General features: G+C 35.6%; 4 protein-coding genes across 4 annotated transcripts; 3 read left to right on the top strand and 1 right to left on the bottom strand.

Moving 5' to 3' along the window:
* Positions 1–8,707: 8,707 nt before the first annotated feature.
* Positions 8,708–10,471, bottom strand: LOTGIDRAFT_175063 (hypothetical protein; the record flags this gene model as incomplete). The annotated part of the gene is made up of 5 exons (XM_009055190.1): positions 8,708–8,907; positions 9,209–9,301; positions 9,406–9,541; positions 9,775–9,903; positions 10,310–10,471. 5 exons carry the CDS (start codon positions 10,469–10,471, stop codon positions 8,708–8,710), a joined length of 720 nt encoding a protein of 239 aa, XP_009053438.1.
* Positions 10,472–12,491: 2,020 nt separating this feature from the next.
* LOTGIDRAFT_175062 (hypothetical protein) lies at positions 12,492–13,967 on the top strand (the record flags this gene model as incomplete). The annotated part of the gene is made up of 5 exons (XM_009055189.1): positions 12,492–12,534; positions 12,756–12,844; positions 13,056–13,146; positions 13,371–13,590; positions 13,958–13,967. The coding sequence occupies 5 exons, from the start codon at positions 12,492–12,494 to the stop codon at positions 13,965–13,967; spliced, it is 453 nt and encodes a 150-aa protein (XP_009053437.1).
* Positions 13,968–15,415: 1,448 nt separating this feature from the next.
* LOTGIDRAFT_175061 (hypothetical protein) lies at positions 15,416–16,302 on the top strand (the record flags this gene model as incomplete). Its single annotated transcript, XM_009055188.1, has 4 exons — positions 15,416–15,458; positions 15,622–15,710; positions 15,877–15,967; positions 16,082–16,302. 4 exons carry the CDS (start codon positions 15,416–15,418, stop codon positions 16,300–16,302), a joined length of 444 nt encoding a protein of 147 aa, XP_009053436.1.
* Positions 16,303–17,825: 1,523 nt separating this feature from the next.
* Positions 17,826–19,446, top strand: LOTGIDRAFT_175060 (hypothetical protein; the record flags this gene model as incomplete). The annotated part of the gene is made up of 6 exons (XM_009055187.1): positions 17,826–17,868; positions 18,041–18,129; positions 18,457–18,480; positions 18,610–18,700; positions 18,952–19,163; positions 19,423–19,446. 6 exons carry the CDS (start codon positions 17,826–17,828, stop codon positions 19,444–19,446), a joined length of 483 nt encoding a protein of 160 aa, XP_009053435.1.
* Between the last annotated feature and the right edge of the window lie 2,621 nt (positions 19,447–22,067).

The raw sequence follows: 22,067 nt of genomic DNA, 5'->3' as shown, positions 1-22,067 counted from the left end.
ACCATAAATTCACCAGGGTCATGTGGGCTTTTCAGACCTACATCTCTGGCTAATTAATAACATCAAGGAGACCAACGAACGATATTTCTAGATTGAAATGACAACCAATTAATATACCAATAGACCAACCTTCAATCATTAGAGCATAAGTGCCAATTACTTATATTAATAATAACCAATTCTATAGAAAATCCTTCTTATTAAAGGTTTAAGTATCGTATCTTAAATGCCAGAGATGCTACTGTTATTCATTCTATTAAGATGGCTAACGAAATCAAGTGGGGCAATTTTCAATAAGGCTTCCTAACAACATTAATCCGAGAACATCACTTGATATATCGAAAGAAAAAGGGTGTAAGAAATATCATTTCAGGTTGAAGAAAATATGCTTTTCACAAAGATTAAGATTGCCGAAAGATGGTAAAAAATACTGTGTTTAATGATTACATCAGTTCATCTGGTTGATCCTAATGAAAAAAATAGTTCTATCTAGAAACACCAGGAGGATTTGGCAGGACACACTCTGCATGTTTACATATACGAAACCCAATTCAATTACTAACAATCAGAAGCCAATCAAATTGAGAATTGGTCACCGATATGGGAGACAGAACATTTATTATGAACATGTAGAACAGTAAATTGGTAATTGTCTCCAACTCACGAAATAAATAAGCAATCTATGACTAAAGGGCATCTATAAAGCTGAACACTGATCTCTTTAGCGCCAAATGAAATAAAGTTTCTACAAAAAAAATAGCCGAATTTTCCAGGTCGGTGGGAGATAAATTGGCTTCTGGAAACTAAACAATCGTCTTTAATCGATAAACATCACGTTCTGTTTTTCAGTGGAAAACATTTTGTATTTTCTCTGTACTAACAACTGATGGTTCAGTGAATTTTCCCATCAAAATCATTTCAATGATCCCATTTTCAATACTCCGATTCCAAATAGACATGTTATTTCCTAGCAAATATATCTGGTATTTTCTTACAGACTGGATAAAAGAAAGAAAATTTATACTCTGGCTTATGGGTATATTTCCGATCAAAGTCAATGCCGAAAACGTGCTTTAACAAGACTTAATGGTACACAGCTAAACCAAAATGATTTCAATCAAGTTAATGATATTTTGGCTTTTGAATATTATTGTATTTATATCTGAAATAAAGCGTTTATTTCAGTTTGATGGTATTGATAATTGTGAAATTCCACTAGCACACTCTCTTCTTATAGTTATACAACTTGAGTGATACATAATAGATATTTCCTTGTGTTAGATCTGCCTCGGACGTGCAGTCTTTGATACTTCTTGGATGGCGGCAAAACCATTTTTATAGTGATGTCATACTTGCCCCTTGTACCTGTACGTGCCTGAGCCTCGAACATTGCATTGGCAAAGAAAATCAAAGTGATGTTAAGTGACCCTATGGTGTATCCGATACAGATTTAAATTATTTGACACCTACAATGAATCCCGTTCATGTCTTTACCACATAACATTCCTATCTGTCTACCTTTCCATAATTGCATTAAAATTGTATTCACTTACCAGTGCAGTACGCTTCATGTATATCATTGATCTAATACGGTTTAATAATAGTGCAAAATCATTATAGACCTGTAGTATAATACTATATGAATGGTAACTTACCCTAGACGAGTTATAACTCTTTAATATAGTTCCTGTCACAATTCCTGACACACAGTGATATGATCACCTGGAGGCCTAGTATTATTTCAAACATGACACATAATGTCTGAGACTGAGTTTAGCAATAACAAAGTTTGTGGAACTTTTGTTACGAAGTTAACTTGCTTTACTCATATATAGTGTGAGAGAATAGTTCTTGCTTGATTAAATTGCTATTGATCTGAAATAGAAAGACATGAGAGGCCTAAATTCCTGAAAGAACAATTCTTTAGCTGAGCTCTGCTATTCTTTCTTGCTAACGTAATGCAACCTCCTTTATGATATTTCAGTTTATTTTTTATTTTTTTAAGCATGTTTATAATTGACTTTTACAACTGTTTTTCATGTGCTGTTTCACTAGTAACCGCTAGATGGTTTATGTATTCCGTTTATCTATACTCATTACATGTATATAATGTTCTCATAATCCTTCTATATTCAAATTAGATACAAGAAAGAGAACATGGTAACATTTCAAATTGGAACGCTGCCTTATGACGAAACTACAAAAAGACCTAACGCTCAGAGTTTTCTAAAATTGAAAACTGAAATCACATTTAAACAAGTTAGTCTTAGATTGTCCAAGGTCAGAAATACTAAAAGTGTCTCCTGCAAGAAAAATCAAAGTTCACATATTGAACACCCTTGGAATTTAACAAACAAGATCCGTTGATATTTCATTGATTATTAATTCATGTTGTTCTTTAATGAACTACATTGTAATGTTTGTCATAGACTATTGCCCTTTGAGTACAGTTTTTATTATGCATTTTCTCATGGATCATCATGATGTTGATTTGGCTATCTGATCTTTTTTGACGTATACCACAATTTCTATTCTTCGTTAACCCAATTTACTATAGATAAAGCATTTTATTTTAAATTCTCACTGAATATAACATACTTCAAATATCTTTCGCTGAATCATTTAACAAATTTGCCCAAGGCCTTTTACGAGCAACATGTTTTTTCATGTTGAAAATCCTCAAAATCTATCGAGACAATTGTATTTGCCAGTTTCATTTCGAGAGCAAATACTCATCCTGGAAACTTGTCTTCAGGTTGGAATCTGAGTGAAATATGATCAATATTCCCCAATGGCCATGAACTCTTACCCATGTTTAACTTGATACCAAGTACACAAATTTATCAAAAATAGTAGAAAATAGATGAGATTATAAGTCAAAATGTTGTCAGTTGTTTCCAGTGGTGATATATTAAACGTGTCCATCGTCACCTTCCAAGACACATTTGACTCTTTACTGCTGTAAATCATATAAATATCATGTCGACTGTTTAAACACATCTCCCACCTGCATTGACTTACTCTGCTCATTGTTGATTATCTGTTTTTATAGTGAGTTTATTTTAAATGTGCAACCGCTGCGGTTGGTGCATTGGAATGTTACGAGAATGGCGAAAACAGACACAACCGCCATTATCTTTTAAAGTCTTTCTCATATCAGGGACACTGATAACACCAATTTGTACAATTCCAAGTTCCAATCAGACGTCTGTGGTTCCTGTAATTCCACTAAAACTAAGTGGCGTCAGCAATTGTGCTACAATCACATTTTACGGTATGTGGCGTCATCAAACACTTATTTTATGTGGAATTGCAGGAACCACAGGAGACTGAAAATTGGAATGGTGCAAATTGGTGCTATCAATACCGATACAAAAACCATTTTGAGTAAACCTCTTTACAATCCCTTTATGTAGCACGTCAGACTAAGCACGTGAACTATCTTGGAGTATAGGCGTACACTGCACCCTCAACGGCACCTCTCATCTCCTGGGATTTGACACTTAAGAGTACATAGAAAACCAGTTTTAACACTCTAGAATTTGAAAAGAACACATATACAATTAAGTACAACAAAGCGTTGCAAGGCCATGAGAAAATTAATTTTCACAAATAAATACTGTACGATAGATTTACTTCTGCCTTCAAGTATAATTATATCAAGTTACAATTAATAAGCTTAAACAGTTTCAAAGTCAGATTGTCGAGCTCAATATTATTAGTCTCCTTCCTGTCACTTGTTGAATGGAGCAATTACTAACCGGATTACATAATTGGTAAAGGATAACATTCCTCTGCGGGCTAATTACCAACAAAATTTTCTTCCAACGAATCTCAATGGTCAATAACCCTTACAATGATCAATCAAAATTGACTATATTATCTCTTAGATAAATGCTTGGACTGAATCGTTAACCTTGTGGTGTAAATATAATATACAAAACTTTTTCCGTCGATAAGACTACTTGCTTAGTTTAACTAGAATTGAAATGTTAGAGAGGCGTATAGTGAATTAAAGAAAACGAAGCAAGTCATTTAAATTATTAATAATAAGATATATACGATTTGCATTGATTCCAAAGCTTAGAACTAGTAGGTGATCTTTAATATAACGGTATTCGACAACAGTGATGGATTACTTTCAAATCAGAACTGACATATTTGGTAAGATTTATAAAACAATATATGCCACAGTTATTAATATATTTAAACGTTTTATATTCATTTATATAACCGACTTTTCTATCCTTCAATTTTTACAGTTATCAAAATAATTGCAGTAATTCTTAAAAGGTGCCTGAGACAAGCGTTAAGAACAGATTGCATTTCTACTTGCACAATCTGTAATAACAAGACAGATCCCACTGGCCAGCATCGACAATGGAAAATTAGATTTAAAATCCAACGGCATTATCCGATGGGATTGAACCCGAGAATACGTTTTTATTATTCGTTTGCATTTCTATTATGGTTTGGCCAATGCTCAAACTAAAAAAATGATGAAAGAATCGAATTAAGAAAACCATTAATTAAAAAGTATGTCATAAACAGAAAATTAAATCCGTCATGCGATTGAACAATTTTATTTGAAAATACCATTGTTATCGTAGTGGTATATGTGGTTACTATAGATTTCATTTTGCAAATCAAACTAAAAACATCAAAGATATCACTTGATCTGTTGTGTGGACACAATATTACGATAAGGCGATTTCTTCATGTTGAACACTATGTATCCAGATTAAGATCAATGCCAATAAGTTTGGCCATGGACCGGTTGATAAAAAAAAGAGACCCGTGAACCTATACTGTTATCCTTGTGAAATATGATTGTTTTTATTCCTTCTTTACAGAACAATTCAGACTTATTATGTTTCATTCGCTTGTGTTCATTCCTTGAAAATGAAATCTTTATGAAAGCATCATAAAAGGCTTTTAATACCACAAACGAAGAGTTTTATTTTCGAACAATATTTCTACGAAGAACAGTGCCTTCTGTTGACCCACAAGAAACTCTGAGGAGCAAGCTGACGTACAGCTATCGAAATACCAATTCATGCAGCAAATAATGTCATTCGGGTTTGGGTTTAATTTGGCTTCTTTAATGTTGTGAATCTGTTTATATCTCAACACCACATGAAATCACTTAAATTCACAGATGTAACTTAGATACCATTGATCACGAAAATGTCCCATTAAACACGTGTCATCTCGACCCCTTGCTAACTGGTTATGGTCGGCAAAGATTGAGAGGCAGCATTCCTAAAAAAATATCATACGCAATACAACAAATCTCATCAAAATGAATAACATTGGTATTGATCTTTCTGATAGAAATATAGCCACATACTGCTTATTCAGACAGATTATATCAATCTGTATTACCTAAATCTGTATTTAATCCTCCTATTCTAATGGAATTTTAAATTTCCCCTCCCGGGCCTGTCTGTTGTTGATTACATCACTTAGTTTGAACTCTTTAATTGGAGCTATGTTTTAAATGAACTGAAAACACTGGGTTGCATTATATTGTGCTCATACTTAAATGCATTAAGGCAGTTTAACCGTCGGTATTGTTCGCCAATTGTTTCGACATTCTGACCCCGTCTCTCTGTGGATTACTACCCGGACTATAACAGAATATAACGATGGTTGAAGAATCTCAAAAGTAAAAAAAATTATTCAAAAAATAAAATTCATTAGGATTAAAAGAGTGTCTTTAATATTTGAAATCTGGAATTAAGCCATTTGGAAACAAGGATTAGACCTATTATTACTCAGCAACACTTTATGTTTAAAGTAATTTTCATTTGCTTTTGAAAGTCTTAATAGCAACACCACTTCCGTAAAAGAAAACACATCAAAAAGAATCTTTGACAAAAAAGATCAAAGCACGGTGTAATGAAGATGAATACAGCGAAGCAGTAATGCAGTTTAGTTAGATTGTAGCGTGTATACATGTATTTTGTAAACTGAAGATAGATATTTCAAATCATAAACAATAGCCAGACAAATCAGGCCCTACCCATAATTGGATGGGATATCGGAACCGGGTTAATGGCCAGACATGTAACGTCTATTCGTGAAAGTCGCTCCGACCCATTTTTGAATTGCTGGTTTTTGAGAAAATTCACCAAGACAAAAGCCCAATTTGACACAACTTTTGTAACCTATACTATTGCACACTTTGCAAAGGGAACATATTACAAATATGTTTTGTACAGTAAATAACTGTTCCAAACTCTAAAATTTACCTTATACAGAAGACTAGAAAGGCAGCAGACTCTCTACTCAACGAAAAACCAACGAAGCTGTAATAAATTTTCGTATGAAGACACATGCGCAGTATCCCTAATCGCGATTTATATTGTCATTGGCCATTACTCATGGACAACAATCCAGTAATGCACCAAACAAATCTAATGATATCGTAAGTATATGAGCCTGGAGTTATAAGTATGCAATGAATGAACATATGTACAGTCAAAGAAAAACGAGCGCCAGATATCAACCAAACTATTTGCCTCTTCTGTACATAAAAGTACATCCAGAAATATGTCACAATTGTAAAGAAACCGTGAAAGAGTGGTACTCAAGCATCTATTAAAACGGTCTGCTTGCTTCCTCGTCCGCATTATTCAACAATCCAATCATTGGAATTTGGATTTATCATGTAGTCTTTTGGGAACAGTTTAAATGAGAATAAAAATCACAGACATATTTACCTAGAAATGGTCAATAGAAATAAATTACTTCAAATATCCAATTTCTCTTAGATTTATTGACAGAGACTCACGAAGGATTTGGAGTTTGACCTAATTAGAGTGAGCTCTCATCACAGGAACCAGTCGAGTTGAAATCAACCGAGACTCTGGAGGATTACATAGCTTAAAAGTTATTAAATGTTATATCCAGCTGAAGGGCACAATTGAATGGCTCGGAAGATTTGATGTATTTGTCTCATTTTCAGAATGTTTTCATTCGACACAACTAGTTCTATTTAGTTTCTAAGTGAGTGTGACAAGGTGCAAGGTTATAAAATTGTATTGAGACCAATAAGTCACCACAACGAGGAGATATGCATTACTGCGCATCAGGGGTGTATGTCTTGAGCCCTGAGCATTTAGAGGGCTTAATTTTCACTTCAAAATAAGACTCCACACGGACAGGCTATGGTTCCCCCCCCCCCCTAAATACGTTACTGCTCGAAGTGTTATGAACATTGATTGGTATACCATTAATTCTTTTTCTCTTGAACCTTTGGTAATTGACACAAAAAGTATCATTACGCTTTGATCCTGTTAATAATGTGCTCGAATGTTGTTGAGGTTACTTATGTGGTTGATACGTTGTACCCTAATAGTCAAAATACATTTGGATGATGATATACAAATCATCTGGAAACTTCAGGCATCTTAAGTAAGTATTACTCCTACCACAAGAAAATTCAATATCAGCTTAAAGAATTCTTTACCATAATCTCAGTGACACTGTTTAGTGTGTTAAAGAGTGTTCAATGTATCTATCAATTTATCTCCATCAAACAGTGCTTGCCTCCCTTTCAATTAGACCATCTAATCAGTACAGAGTTTCGTGACGTTACTCGATCTGGAAGTGTGGTGAAAAACTTAAATCGTTCATCTTTGGTTAATTGACGGTCCATTGATCTTACTTGTTATTACTATTGGTACCTTGAAACACAATAATTAATTATCTATCAACTATGATGGAAACCAAGTCTCGTTGGAAAGCTTTTATTTTCTCTGATAAACGTTAGTCTGTCTAAGGTGTCACGAGAAGAAAGAATTACTTAATCAATTTTCCTAAAACAAATGGTTTCGTTTAGACTCGCAATTGGCATGTTATTTAATGGGGTAAATACTGACTACGTGATCAGCAATAATAAAGTGCCCATTCGTTTTAATTTAGTTTAGAAGAAAATGTAAATTGATTCAGACTGAAGTAAGCCAATGATGATTATTTTAAACTCTAACCAGGGTGACAGGACGAAGGGCAAGAGCGCCCTGGAAAACTTAACTTCGGTTTGTTAAAATTTTGATGTGGATCGTCTGCCTGTTCTTAATTCTATGCATGTGTATAGCATGCCCACCGATGGTACCACATGCCCTGACCCCCGAACACGTTCAATGATTTCTTAATTGTGTAATTTTAATTTGGACTCCTTGACCTTTTCTCTGTGTATTGCGAAGAATACATATCAATATTACAATGCATCCCTATTTTAGTTCATGGAAAACGATTTCTAATTGTAAATCAATCATCATAAATCTCACATATGCCTTCGTTTTTTGATGCATGGTCAAGTCAAGTCGGTGAAAACTTTCTATTTACGGTTAAACACTATTAAACAGTTTAGTCTTCATTGTATTAATCAAACTGCAAAGAACTTGCATAATTATGAGTGCCTGCCAACTACAATATAAAGTATCGAAACTGTTAAATGCATTCAAACACTGTCCCTCATTAAGAGCAATCGGTCTCTTGGAGAACAGGGAATTCCAGTTACAGGAAATGCTGCTTACGAGTGCTGCAAAAATTTCAGATAAATAATTATTTAATAGGGTTATCACAGTTGAATGTAATCAATAAAAATGGGATATTCCCTTAACGTAACACTGGATATGAGCTAATGATATCCATCGAATAAGTCTAACATAATAGAAGCAATAATCCAAATGAAAATATTTTAAGGAACCCGAGATTGTAGAACTTGAAACACAAATATCACTCCAGGCTTCTTGTCCAAATATGACTCAACACGAGTTCGTGAAACTCTTTCTATGATCCCTTGACCGATGTATTTTTCCATGAGAGGTTCCAATCGTCCTTTATATTCTTCAACCAATGTAAAGATATATTCAGGTGCACTAATTACTATGAAACCACCTAAAACAAGAAAAAATATTTAGATTCACCAACATATTATCTAGCAGTTGCATGCGCGTTTCCATCGTGTCCAAACCACACCATTCGTCCTATTTCCTCGAGTTGATAAGTATAACAAAATCTGTGATACGATGGGGCTTTTCCAACCTATTGCTTGTCGAAAATGTTTTACCACATTCGCAATCTTGGAGTTTCCACTCCATCGTATGTAAGTGATGCCATTAAACCAATATTCTACTAAACATCGCCTATTTGATCATTAGTGTGTTAACTATTATTTTAATTTAATCTTTAAGTTTACCTGGTTTGACAACTCGAATAAACTCTTGTAAAGCTGCACATGGCATCAATCCAGGAGCAAAGCCACCAGAGCTTACTGCACAGTCATATTCATCTGAAAAAGAGAACATACGTAATGATGCGCGACCAATTCACGATGCATTGACCATTGGCGGATCAATGTCAGCCAAAACTCAAAAAGGACGCATATACACTTACCTGTCCTAATCTTTAGAGGTCTTTCATCTACAAACTCCACAATGTATCTCCCGTATAGATTTTTCTCCATAGCTGTTTTTTCTGATGCTATACTGGGATCTACTCCATCTATTTGTATGAAACCATACTTTCGTAACTACAATTTATAAAACTAATTACTGGGGTACATAACTCATGGGATCTCTCATAGCACATGTCTAACTGTTAGGTTAGGCTGTTGCTTGATAAGCTTACAAATCTGCAAAATAATGAACCTTGAAATCTGAAATTCTCACTACCAGAGCGTTTAGATTAATACGCTGTATTCAAGAATCAAACTGGCTTTTGAACATTATATAAATTAGAGTACTGGACAATTATGTGACTTACTTCAACTGATAGTAATCCAGTTCCAGCAGCCATATCAACCATTCTTATATTCTCCCTATTCTTTTGGAACAGTTCGGCAACAACTTTGGCAGTCATCTGAGGTCCCTGATAGTTCAAGGCATTGACATCCTAAATGGGACAAATATTAACTCATTAGCATCTTCTGGAAACAAAAGTTCTTACGTCAGTTCAAGTATAGGTTCGAACCATTGTTAATGTATTGCATAGTAGAGCAAGGTCTCTCCGAACCTTCATTAAACAAGACCATAAGGAAATTTTCGAACTAAGCAAAACATCTGATGAACGATGAATGGGCTAACAGACAATTCTCTCCTTCTGTATATCGATATGAAATCCGGCACTCGTGCTTCTAGCTTGAGGAAAACCCGGCAGCCTCTATCCGACTATCCCGTTGTCAGATTTGATTGTTTTGTTTTTTCTTTGTTTTTTTGTAACAGAGCCAGTTGAAAACTTTCAAAAAGGCCCCGTGAATCCACTTCAGATACTAAGAATGCAACCACTTTCAAATACTCACTTCTATATAGGTCCCCTTTTCAACCCATTTATCAAAAGTACCAGCAACCTCCTCTCTTGACATCCCTTCCCTTTGTTTTATAGAATTCATATAATGTAAAGAGCCATCTTCTTCCTGGTAGAATTTCTTGAAGGCTGCTGTTTTGGTAGCATCTGTTGCCATGATGGACTACGGCTATTTGGCAAGAACTTCAATTATTATAGTCTAATCAAAAGAAAATATGTCATTACCCATGCGCCCACGAACAGCGATAACAAAACGAACCATTCAATGCAACAGGCTATTTTGAAAGATGAACGTCAAAATATGAGATTCTGGGCCAAATTGAATGACACCTATATAAGAATCATTTAGGCATTTAGTAATTTCGTTTAGTGACACGAACAAACCGTAGGCGTAGGTAGTGTAATACAGTACAAAGGCAATTAACTCAAAGGTTCACACATATTGAGTATATCTTATTACAACTATGAGGTCACTGTCCGCTTTACAGAGTGTTGACATACTGTATATATATGCAAATTTTCACACTGTTGATTTGCAACAAATTATTAATGTATAGCCATCACTATGGTACATACCTTATGTTGGAGTGAAGTTCGTGTCAGTAAATGAGCATAGTGTAGATTTCAAGTGGGTTTTAATAAATATCACTAGTCAAACCACAGCTGATCACCATGACCTGGTAAATTTGCATAAAGATAAACCACACACTCTATATATGTACTGTATATGTATGGAAAATTACAGAATGTGCCACACCATGAACGTCGAATATTAAATTACCGATAGAGTAGAGAAGTTCACTGGAGATAAAGTAGAATCCGCCGGCTCTTTTTATTGCGGTGTGCAATGTGATTATGTTTCCGGGATTGGTTTTTCATATGGCACAGAGTTTTAAAAGGCAATTCTCTCCTTCTGTATATCGATATGAAATCCGGCACTCGGGCTTCTAGCTTGAGGAAAACACGGGAGCAATTCCCTGGCGGCCTCTATCCGACTATCCCTCGGTCACTAAGCTAGGCAGGCCCGTTGTCAGATTTGATTGTTATGTTTTTTATGGGGGGGGGGGGGGATCGGTGGGGAGAGTACGGTAATGAAATTAGTTGCCCCCTCTCCCCTAATATTCTGAATGAATATCCGTATCATATATTGTGGTAATCAGTCCATTCCCGTTTATCTCAGATGTCGTGCCTCTTAGCATTTGGGTAAATTTATATATCATGTGGATATGTCTTGACAATTAACTACACGTATTAGTTAGTAGTCTACACTGATTTAATCTGGAAATAAACAAATTACCAAGACTCACAGCTTGGTCTGTCTATAAAAGTTGACCTACAAGATCAACCTAAAAGAGTTACGTATCCCGAATGATACGTTTAGGCCCCTGATTGTTTGAAATCGTAAAGAGTAGTCCAATAACGCAATCTATTATTATGCAGATTTAAAAGTTTGTTTTAGTATTTGTTTTACTGGTGACTTCACTATTTATATTTATGGCTTGCCACTGTCCTCGCACTATTTCTCTCAATCATATAACTTACTATGACCAAAAATAAGGCGCACAACTCCCTGTCCAAGCATAGTCGGGCATAGTGTAAAACAGATTCCATTTGTAAAGCATAGACCATTTTCAAGACAAGTGAGTACAAAGTTAATAATGGATGGTAAAACAAGGGAGATAACTACAATGGAAAGTGATCAAATGAATTGTGAGGTTTTATAAGATAAGTTGTCAGAAACTGTGATGTTTTTAATTATGTTATCAATAATAACTTTAATGAACCCTTTGTTCCTTTTGTAGATAAGGTATCTTTAATCCATAATATGACAATCATTCGTGTAATATGTTATCGATGACCGATAAATATGAATGAAATATCTCTCTTTTATCATTTGGTAGAAACCAAACGGTTTCGATTTTGAAACTGAAAGTAGAATAATAAATTTATGGCCCGAGGAAAAGAGGGGGGTGGGGGGGGGGGGGCACTGGCCCAAAGATTACCGCCATAATTAGCCACTTGATATTAGTGGACCTTTCAACCGGAAAACGGTCAGTTCCAAAATATCAGTCTGTTATTATCTCAGAGATAAGACAACTGATAAGAGATTATTCTACCTATTATAACGTTTAAGGTGCTATGTGATCTACTTCTTTCACAACCGTTTAAAAATCAAAATGATGAGGTTAATTGTGTTGCTTTCAATAGCTCTTGCACAATGTAAGTTTTCTCAGTTTATATTCAATAGACGGGCTTGACTGCTCTCCAAAGTAAACAAATGGTTGTTCCAAAAAAAAAAAATGGAAGTAACGTTCAAATGGGTTGGATGACTGTATAAATATTAATACTAGACTTGATCATTCAATACTTTCCGAAAAACATGCTTTTATTCAAGGTAATTTTCATATGAAGCCACTGATGCTATATTATATTTTTTGTAGATGCATATGGTTGTCCTAATGGTTACCATTCACACAACGGATCTTGTTACGCCGCAGTTGGAGTCCGATCTACTTGGCCCAATGCTTATGTAGGTTAATTTGAAATGGTCTATCCTATTGTCATATTTTGTCGATATCATGAAACTTATAAAAGATACCCAGCTGGACAAATACATGCTGATGTTTGCATATGCGTGAATTGTATAAAATTTTTCATTTTAGGATTATCATTAAGTATATAATTTGGATGTCTATCGAAGATCTGTATTGTATATGTAGTAAGTCTTGTTTGTATTTCAGTCATTTTGTAAATCATTGAATGGTAGCTTGGCTATTGTTGATACAGAATCTGAAAGGGACTACCTTCACCAATTTCTCAATAATAGATTTGGTAGGTAAAATTTACTATGTTTACTATCAACCATTAAAGTTCTTCATTAAAAACAGATTAACCATAGAAATTATAGCTGCAATTCCACTGCAACCTACCATGAAGACAGATTGTATTTTCAAAAGCATGTGTAAATGACAAAATGACAAATCTGTGGTGTAACATTTTCAGTGATTAAGATTTTCTAATACTCTTTATTTTTTTTTTTTTTTATAAAAAATTAGGTTCTAAATTTGTGTATTATTGGGTTGGTGCCACTAACCTTGCCGATGGATCATGGATGTGGGCTGAATCTACTCGACCAGTAGACAATCTACATTGGAGTTCTGGTTACCCAACCGATGGTTCCAATTCTCAGCATTGTTTACAGATGGTTGTAGCTCACCATTATTATTTCGGTGATAATAACTGTGAAGCTAAAAACGCATTCGTTTGTGAAACTCAGTAAGTGTTATCTAATTTAGCAGTTCCTTATCTTGACATCATAAAGTTCGTAATGCATTGTTCATATAAGACTTGTTGTTTGCAAGTATTGTATTGTTCGTACTGACAAATCAGAAGTCATATACTTACAACATGCTTTTGAATCATTTATGATTACCTTCTCCGGAATTAACCTTACTTACACAAATTCCATGCCTTTATAGAAGCGGATTTCAATCCACTATATTTAAGCTGTGATCACATTTTTCAGCAACTGGCTGATAGCATGTTATTTTAGCAAATTGATGATCTGTTAGTTTGTTATCTTTTATATCTATGAGACCTTGTAATTGTCTACCACTAATTTTTGCCGTTTTCTTTCTTTCAGAGATGCATAATAATAAACAAATTAATTGTGGTTCATATTGTTTTATTACTTGTAAAAAATCCTACTGTTAACCAGTTTGTGAATAGATAAATCCCCATTATCCATAAAAGAGCCATTTATCATTTCCTTCTTTTTACGATATCATCAACACTAAAAGATGATTCATCACCTCTTTAAATCAGTCTCTTGAAGAGATGGATCATACCATTATTCCATAAGTATAATACAAACCCATTTGAATACGTCCCCAGAATAGATGGATAAAACGACCAACGATTTAATAGGGGAGGAATCTATCCTCTTAACACCAGTCTCTAGAATAGATGGATGATAAAATTATCCACAAAGGAATAATACATACTCCCTCTACATCAGTCTCTAGAATATAGGGATGATATCATCACACACAAAAGAATAAGCCATCCCCTCTGAATCTGCTTCCAGAACAGATGGATAAAACGATCATTTAAAAAAGGAGTAATGCATCCGCCTCTAGAGCATAATAGAATAGAATCATCCAAAAAGGAAAACAGTCTCTAGAATAGATGATTGCTACCATCACCCACAAAAATATAATATATCCCCTTTGAGTTTGATAAAACGATCGAAAAAGGAGTAATAGAATAGACGGATGAGACCACCATCCATAAAATAGTAATTCACCAACCCTTCACTTCAGTCCCTATAAATCAGAAGTATGACACCTTCACCCATACAAGTATAATACATCAGCCCTCAGGAATAGATGAAAACTAATGACCATTAATACACCTATACACGCTACAATAGAATTTTAATTTCCACGAATCAAATGTTAATGAAATCTTTCGGAGTCTTGTAGATACCTGGCACGGTTGTGAAAGATCATGGAACGCCTGTAAATTTCAAAGATGAAATATATGAAACGTTCAGTTGTTCACGGTTGATGATTTCTATATTTAATATACAATCATTCAGAGATTCAGTACACCTAACTGTATTCTGCAATATAGCAAGAGTAATAACGACCAGTTTGTAACCAAAAAAATTAAGTATAAGGTCAACAAGCAGTTGCAATAGATCTGGTATGAATCAATGATTGCTTTCGTAAACTATTTTATGGTTTCATAAATTATTTCTGAGACACATATTAGAAAAACACAGTTACTCCCCTTTACCTGGAATATTAATACAAATACCTGATGCTATTCAATATAGAATTTGGTTACTTGTGCGTATAAATAGGGGCTCTTAGGTAATACGTACTATTTTTGTCGGATTGTTTCGCATGACTTTGTAGATTAATGGAATCTTACGTTTCTTTTAATGTCTTTTCTTTTAAGTTTGATGAGTGCAAAAATTAAACGTGAGCTGAGTTCAATGGTGAGTTGGCATTTTTAATTGTCTTATCATTGGAGAGGTCATAGAGGTTATCTAGATCAAATTTACGATAAGAAGTTTATTATGAAGTATGCCAATATGACATCTTTGAAGTTTGTTGTGGTCTTTCTTGTTTTGCAAGGTAACTTTAATAATTTTTTAAATAGAATTTAGGCATGTAAATGAAAGTTTTATTGTCATCTAGTTTATAACTCAGATGCATTATTAGGCTAGCTCGATACGACACAGATACAATTTTTTTTGTGGTAGCATACTTTAAAATCAGTAAAAAATTTACTCTTCAGTTGTATACTCCTGTCCAAATGGTTATCATCAACATGATGGGTCATGTTATGCTGTGGTACCTATTGCAACAACATGGCCGAATGCTGTGGTATGTTCAATTTGTCAATATAGACATATTGTTAAGATATATAAGAAGATATAAGATAAGAAGGCTTCATATGATAATTTTAGACAGATTTCATAGCCATGCTGTATTAATTTCAGACATGTTGTAAATCTCTGTTTTAATATTTCAGACATTGTTATATTTTCAGACATATTGTAAAGCTATTGGAGGATATTTATCAGTAGTCGATGGGGCTGTTGAAAGAAATTATTTAAAACAATATATCAACAATAAATACGGTAAGAAATTAAAGTCTTATATCTTCATTTCATAACCCCTGAAACCACAGAGCCCAACAATTTTTGTATTACAGAAACATCATTTTGACATTTAATTTGCAATATTGTTTGTAGGTTCACAATTTAAATATTACTGGATTGGTGGCTTGAACTATGTGGATGGTTCCTGGGTTTGGGCAGGCTCAGTAAGAACCATTGATCCTTTGATGTGGTACCCAGGGGAACCCTCTGGTAGACCTGGTGAAAGATGTCTAATGATGGTGCAGAAAGATAATTATCTCTTCGGAGATTTGGAATGCGATGCTAAGTACCCTTTTGTGTGTGAAGTAAGGTAATGTAATATGAATAATCTTTTTCTTTCACAATCTTCAAAAACTATGTCGGGATTCCGAGCATAACCGCCATAAGTCGACATAGTCCACAAGTCATATTGTAAAAGCCAACAAAATTGATACAATGGACAATGAAACGAATAAGTAGTTTAAGTGTTCGCTGAAACATTCGACGCCTTCTGTCAGTACACAACATAGACCAAGATAGTATCTCTGTTCTCTTATTAAAGGAACCTGAATGCATGAACCCCTATAAGTATTTTTTTTAACAACCAGTCCTTCGGTTACGAAGAATTCCAGTTCAACAATTTATTCACATTATTACACCTTTTAACAATGTTTTTCAGACCTTGAACAGAACGAAAATGTTTTCTTCATATAATAAACTATATAGCTTACCCGAATATGCATATTATGTGCCGAAATAAAATATCAAATATCAAAGTGTTTTTAATCATTTTATTCATCATTGAATTCCATTCAATAAACATGCTGGGTTACCGCCTTCACATACACTATTATTCACTGATTGGAGTATTAGAGGGGTAACAAGGGATTTTTTTAAACTTACTTGTGTATCTGGTACACTAAAGAGAGAATTGCATCATTGCAATTTACAGTCAGATTTCTGTGGGTCTTGACCTTCCCCGACATAGGCCCCTTAAATACCAATAGCAGTTATAACGATAGTGGCGTCATATGCATTCTATAATAACAGAAACCACAGATATCATTACATGGTCCAAAGCACATAAAACATAGAAACCCTTTATATATAAACACAAGAGGAATACCAACCACAACGACAAATGTTTTAAATGTAAAAAATGATCGAAGTTCATTAAAATCTTGTCCTATAACTCCTTTAATGTGATTTCGTAACTTCGTCATATGTGGGCTACACGGTTACAATCTCTACACTCTTTGTCTGAAACTTGTGAAAATGTTGAAATGCAATCAAACCAACCGATGATATTCAATTATACCTGATAAATTTATCTGTTATTAACCTTCAGTGCAGTTTTTTCGAAGAAGTCGTCGCCGAGTTTCTTATGTCAGAAAAATGTTGGTCGTCCATTCTTATTTAAGGGACTAAATGCAAAACATCATGAAGGTTTGGTAAGGGAGCCATATATTTATGACAAACGTAGTGTCTTTCAAGCTATGAGGTGAACTAAATACGAACCCACTTTCGTAGACTTCGTTTATTAAAATTGGTTCATAAAATTGAATTTCGGTTGGCTTTCCTTGAATATTCTGTACCTTTCATTGCGTAAAAGAAAGACAAAGAAATACAAGAGGGTCAAAATGGCAAAACTTAAGTCACGCAAATCCAAGAAGCTGAAAAAAAACCTGAAAACAAATCCCGCATACTTTTTTACGCGTGAATAAAAGGATTTATTGTAAAGTGTACTCTCTGACCTTTCGAGCTATAAGTTGGTCATAACCAATAACCTATTTCGAGATTCTTATCACTTCAAAGAGGTCAGAGGCTAAACCAGATTGAAAGAGAGCTCCCGTCAGAAATGACGTCCTTGTTCTTATTGGTGGTGTTTCTTGTTCTGCAAGGTGCGTAAAAAATGTTTTAATTAAAATCAAATTAAACAAAACAAGCAAAATATATCAAATAGGTGATAGCAATCAAACACAAATTTAAAAAATTGGTTTCCGATTTCCCTTCCAATTATAACTGTCATTATTTTATGTACCGATTCAATTAAATGATCAAATTGTGTTTCAGTTGTATATTCCTGTCCAAATGGTTATCATCAACATAATGGATCTTGTTATGCCGTAGTTCCAATTAGAACAACATGGCCGAACGCTGTGGTATGTTGAGTTTGACTTTATATTGTACATCTAAAATTTCATGGTTTGTGACAACCGTAATGTGTATTTTCAGACATTATTTTTATTATTCACCAGAACATGGATTACAGGGTTTTGTGCTGTGTTTTTTTTCTGGTTTTGCACCGGGAAATAAGTATGAAATTTTGGGATTTATTTTACCAAGACAGTGGCATTATCTTCTCCCATCTTTGAAGGGTTATCAACAGCCTGTAAGAAAATCAGGCCCCGGTTTATTGCCTCATACGAACGATCAGATGTATTTTATATGTCCTGTAACATACCTATTGTTATGTGCTTTTATTTCAGACATATTTTAGAACTAGTGATAATGTAAGTTATGTTGTAATTCTATGTGTTCTACATTTTCAGACATATTATAATGCTGTATCGTTATAATTGTAGACGTTAAGTTGTGCTATATTTCCTGTAATACATTAAAGCTATATGTTATATTTTCAGACGTATTGTAAGGCCATAGGGGGATATTTATCAGTTGTGGATGGAGCTGTCGAAAGAAACTATTTGAAACAATATATCAACAGTAAATATGGTAAGATGTATTTATTTGTTCTGTATAAATTTTATGACATTTGACTGTCCACTGTTCGGATGTTGCCTTCATTTTCCGTCCATTTCTTAAATCATAGAGTTAGTCAAATGATGTAGTCATTTTCTGATTTACTTAGTCTTTGGTTTAGATAACAGATTGCATTGACAATGTTTCTACCCTCACAACGACGATATGTCAATCAAATAGTTTTAAGCGAGATATCGATACCTGTTTATATAATTTTATTACAGGTTCCCAGTTTAACTATTATTGGATTGGAGGGTTGAACTATGTAGACGGTTCCTGGGTATGGTCAGGATCAGTGAGGACCATAGATCATCTCATGTGGAATCCGGGTGACCCATCTGGTAGACCTGGCGAAAAGTGTTTAATGATGGTACAGAAATCTGACTACCTTTTCTCAGATTTTGAATGTGATGCCAAAAACGCATTTGTTTGCGAGGTGAGTACACATTAATCATAAAAAAATGCGATGTTTGCAATGCTACTACCTGTTTTAAACTTGATTCAATAAAAAAATACATTTATCAGTGGACAAACGTGTTGTCCGTAAATCCGATAATTCCACTACGTAGAAAGAAGATAGTAGCCCTTAGAGATATAAAGACTTCAATGTATCTTTAATAAACGCCATTTAATGAGAGTCCATCAATTTCGGTTGATCTACACATAATGATATTTATATGATATATTTTTTTCAGACTCAAGACAAAAGAGCTCAGTAGATTCAACAGTTGATTATATTTTCATCTAGATACTGATATAAATTATACACATGTATTTATCTTTATGCTTTTTTCATCTAGGGGTAGCCCAGAAATATATAAAAGCTTGTTCAAAGATATGATTTCCAAATACAAGATATAAGAGCACTTTTTGTGCATTTTTTGCATACTTAAAATGATAGAGGCGATGGTGTCTGATTTAGCTAAAAAGAATTTTTTAAAAAAGCTTCAGCTTGGTCTCAAAACCGGGACCTCAAAGTTGCCAGGCGAGTGCGCAAACCACCAGGCCACCGAGACCTGGGGTTAGCGAGGATTAACCTTAGGGTTAAGCTGGGGTTAATCCTAGGGTTAAGCTGGGGTTAACCCTTGGGTTAAGCTGGGGTTAACCCTAGTTTTGAAAAAACAATTAGGGTTAGCTCAGGAAAGGCTTAAAGCTTGTTCCAAGATATGGTTTCCGCATATGAAATGTGGGCGATTTGGTTCGGCCCAGGGTTAGGCCATTCTAGATGTCAGGGATCCCTTTTGTATACTTAAAAGGATAGAGGAGACGGTATCTGACTTAGCAAAAAAAGAATTTTTAAAAAAGCTTCAACTGGGACTCGAACCCGGGACCTCAAAGTTGCCAGGCGAGTGCGCAAACCACCAGGCCACCGAGACCTGGGGTTAGCGAGGGTTAACCCTAGGGTTAAGCTGGGGTTAACCCTAGGGTTAAGCTGGGGTTAACCCTAGTTTTGAAAAAACAATTAGGGTTAGCTCAGGAAAGGCTTAAAGCTTGTTCCAAGATATGGTTTCCGCATATGAAATGAAAGAGCACTTCGTTGCGCATCCTCTCAACACAAAATGGTCTAGAAAAAAGAATAACACAGGGGTTTAAATGGGCCCGAAACAATTGTTACCCCAGTGGCGCCAAAGGGGTTAATGTGGGCGATTTGGTTCGGCCTAGGGTTAGGCCATTCTAGATGTCAGGGATCCCTTTTGTATACTTAAAAGGATAGAGGAGACGGTATCTGACTTAGCAAAAAAAGAATTTTTAAAAAAGCTTCAACTGGGACTCGAACCCGGGACCTCAAAGTTGCCATGCGAGAGCGCAAACCACCAGGCCACCGAGACCTGGGGTTAGCGAGGGTTAACCCTAGGGTTAAGCTGGGGTTAACCCTAGGGTTAAGCTGGGGTTAACCCTAGTTTTGAGAAAACAATTAGGGTTAGCTCAGGAAAGGCTTAAAGCTTGTTCCAAGATATGGTTTCCGCATATGAAATGAAAGAGCACTTCGTTGCGCATCCTCTCAACACAAAATGGTCCGGAAAAAAGAATAACACAGGGGTTTAAATGGGCCCGAAACAATTGTTACCCCAGTGGCGCCAAAGGGGTTAATGTGGGCGATTTGGTTCGGCCTAGGGTTAGGCCATTCTAGATGTCAGGGATCCCTTTTGTATACTTAAAAGGATAGAGGAGACGGTATCTGACTTAGCAAAAAAAGAATTTTTAAAAAAGCTTCAACTGGGACTCGAACCCGGGACCTCAAATGCTAGGCGAGAGCGCAAACCACCAGGCCACCGAGACCTGGGGTTAGCGAGGGTTAACCCTAGGGTTAAGCTGGGGTTAACCCTAGTTTTGAGAAAACAATTAGGGTTAGCTCAGGAAAGGCTTAAAGCTTGTTCCAAGATATGGTTTCCGCATATGAAATGAAAGAGCACTTCGTTGCGCATCCTCTCAACACAAAATGGTCCGGAAAAAAGAATAACACAGGGGTTTAAATGGGCCCGAAACAATTGTTACCCCAGTGGCGCCAAAGGGGTTAATGTGGGCGATTTGGTTCGGCCTAGGGTTAGGCCATTCTAGATGTCAGGGATCCCTTTTGTATACTTAAAAGGATAGAGGAGACGGTATCTGACTTAGCAAAAAAAGAATTTTTAAAAAAGCTTCAACTGGGACTCGAACCCGGGACCTCAAAGTTGCCAGGCGAGAGCGCAAACCACCAGGCCACCGAGACCTGGGGTTAGCGAGGGTTAACCCTAGGGTTAAGCTGGGGTTAACCCTAGGGTTAAGCTGGGGTTAACCCTAGTTTTGAGAAAACAATTAGGGTTAGCTCAGGAAAGGCTTAAAGCTTGTTCCAAGATATGGTTTCCGCATATGAAATGAAAGAGCACTTCGTTGCGCATCCTCTCAACACAAAATGGTCCGGAAAAAAGAATGACACAGGGGTTTAAATGGGCCCGAAACAATTGTTACCCCAGTGGCGCCAAAGGGGTTAATGTGGGCGATTTGGTTCGGCCTAGGGTTAGGCCATTCTAGATGTCAGGGATCCCTTTTGTATACTTAAAAGGATAGAGGAGACGGTATCTGACTTAGCAAAAAAAGAATTTTTAAAAAAGCTTCAACTGGGACTCGAACCCGGGACCTCAAAGTTGCCAGGCGAGAGCGCAAACCACCAGGCCACCGAGACCTGGGGTTAGCGAGGGTTAACCCTAGGGTTAAGCTGGGGTTAACCCTAGTTTTGAGAAAACAATTAGGGTTAGCTCAGGAAAGGCTTAAAGCTTGTTCCAAGATATGGTTTCCGCATATGAAATGAAAGAGCACTTCGTTGCGCATCCTCTCAACACAAAATGGTCCGGAAAAAAGA

This window comes from Lottia gigantea (genome assembly GCF_000327385.1).
Source record: "Lottia gigantea unplaced genomic scaffold LOTGIsca_237, whole genome shotgun sequence".
Taxonomy (NCBI): Eukaryota; Metazoa; Mollusca; class Gastropoda; family Lottiidae; genus Lottia; species Lottia gigantea.
Note: the sequence above shows the minus strand (reverse complement) of the source record. Positions and strands in the feature narration are given on the sequence as shown.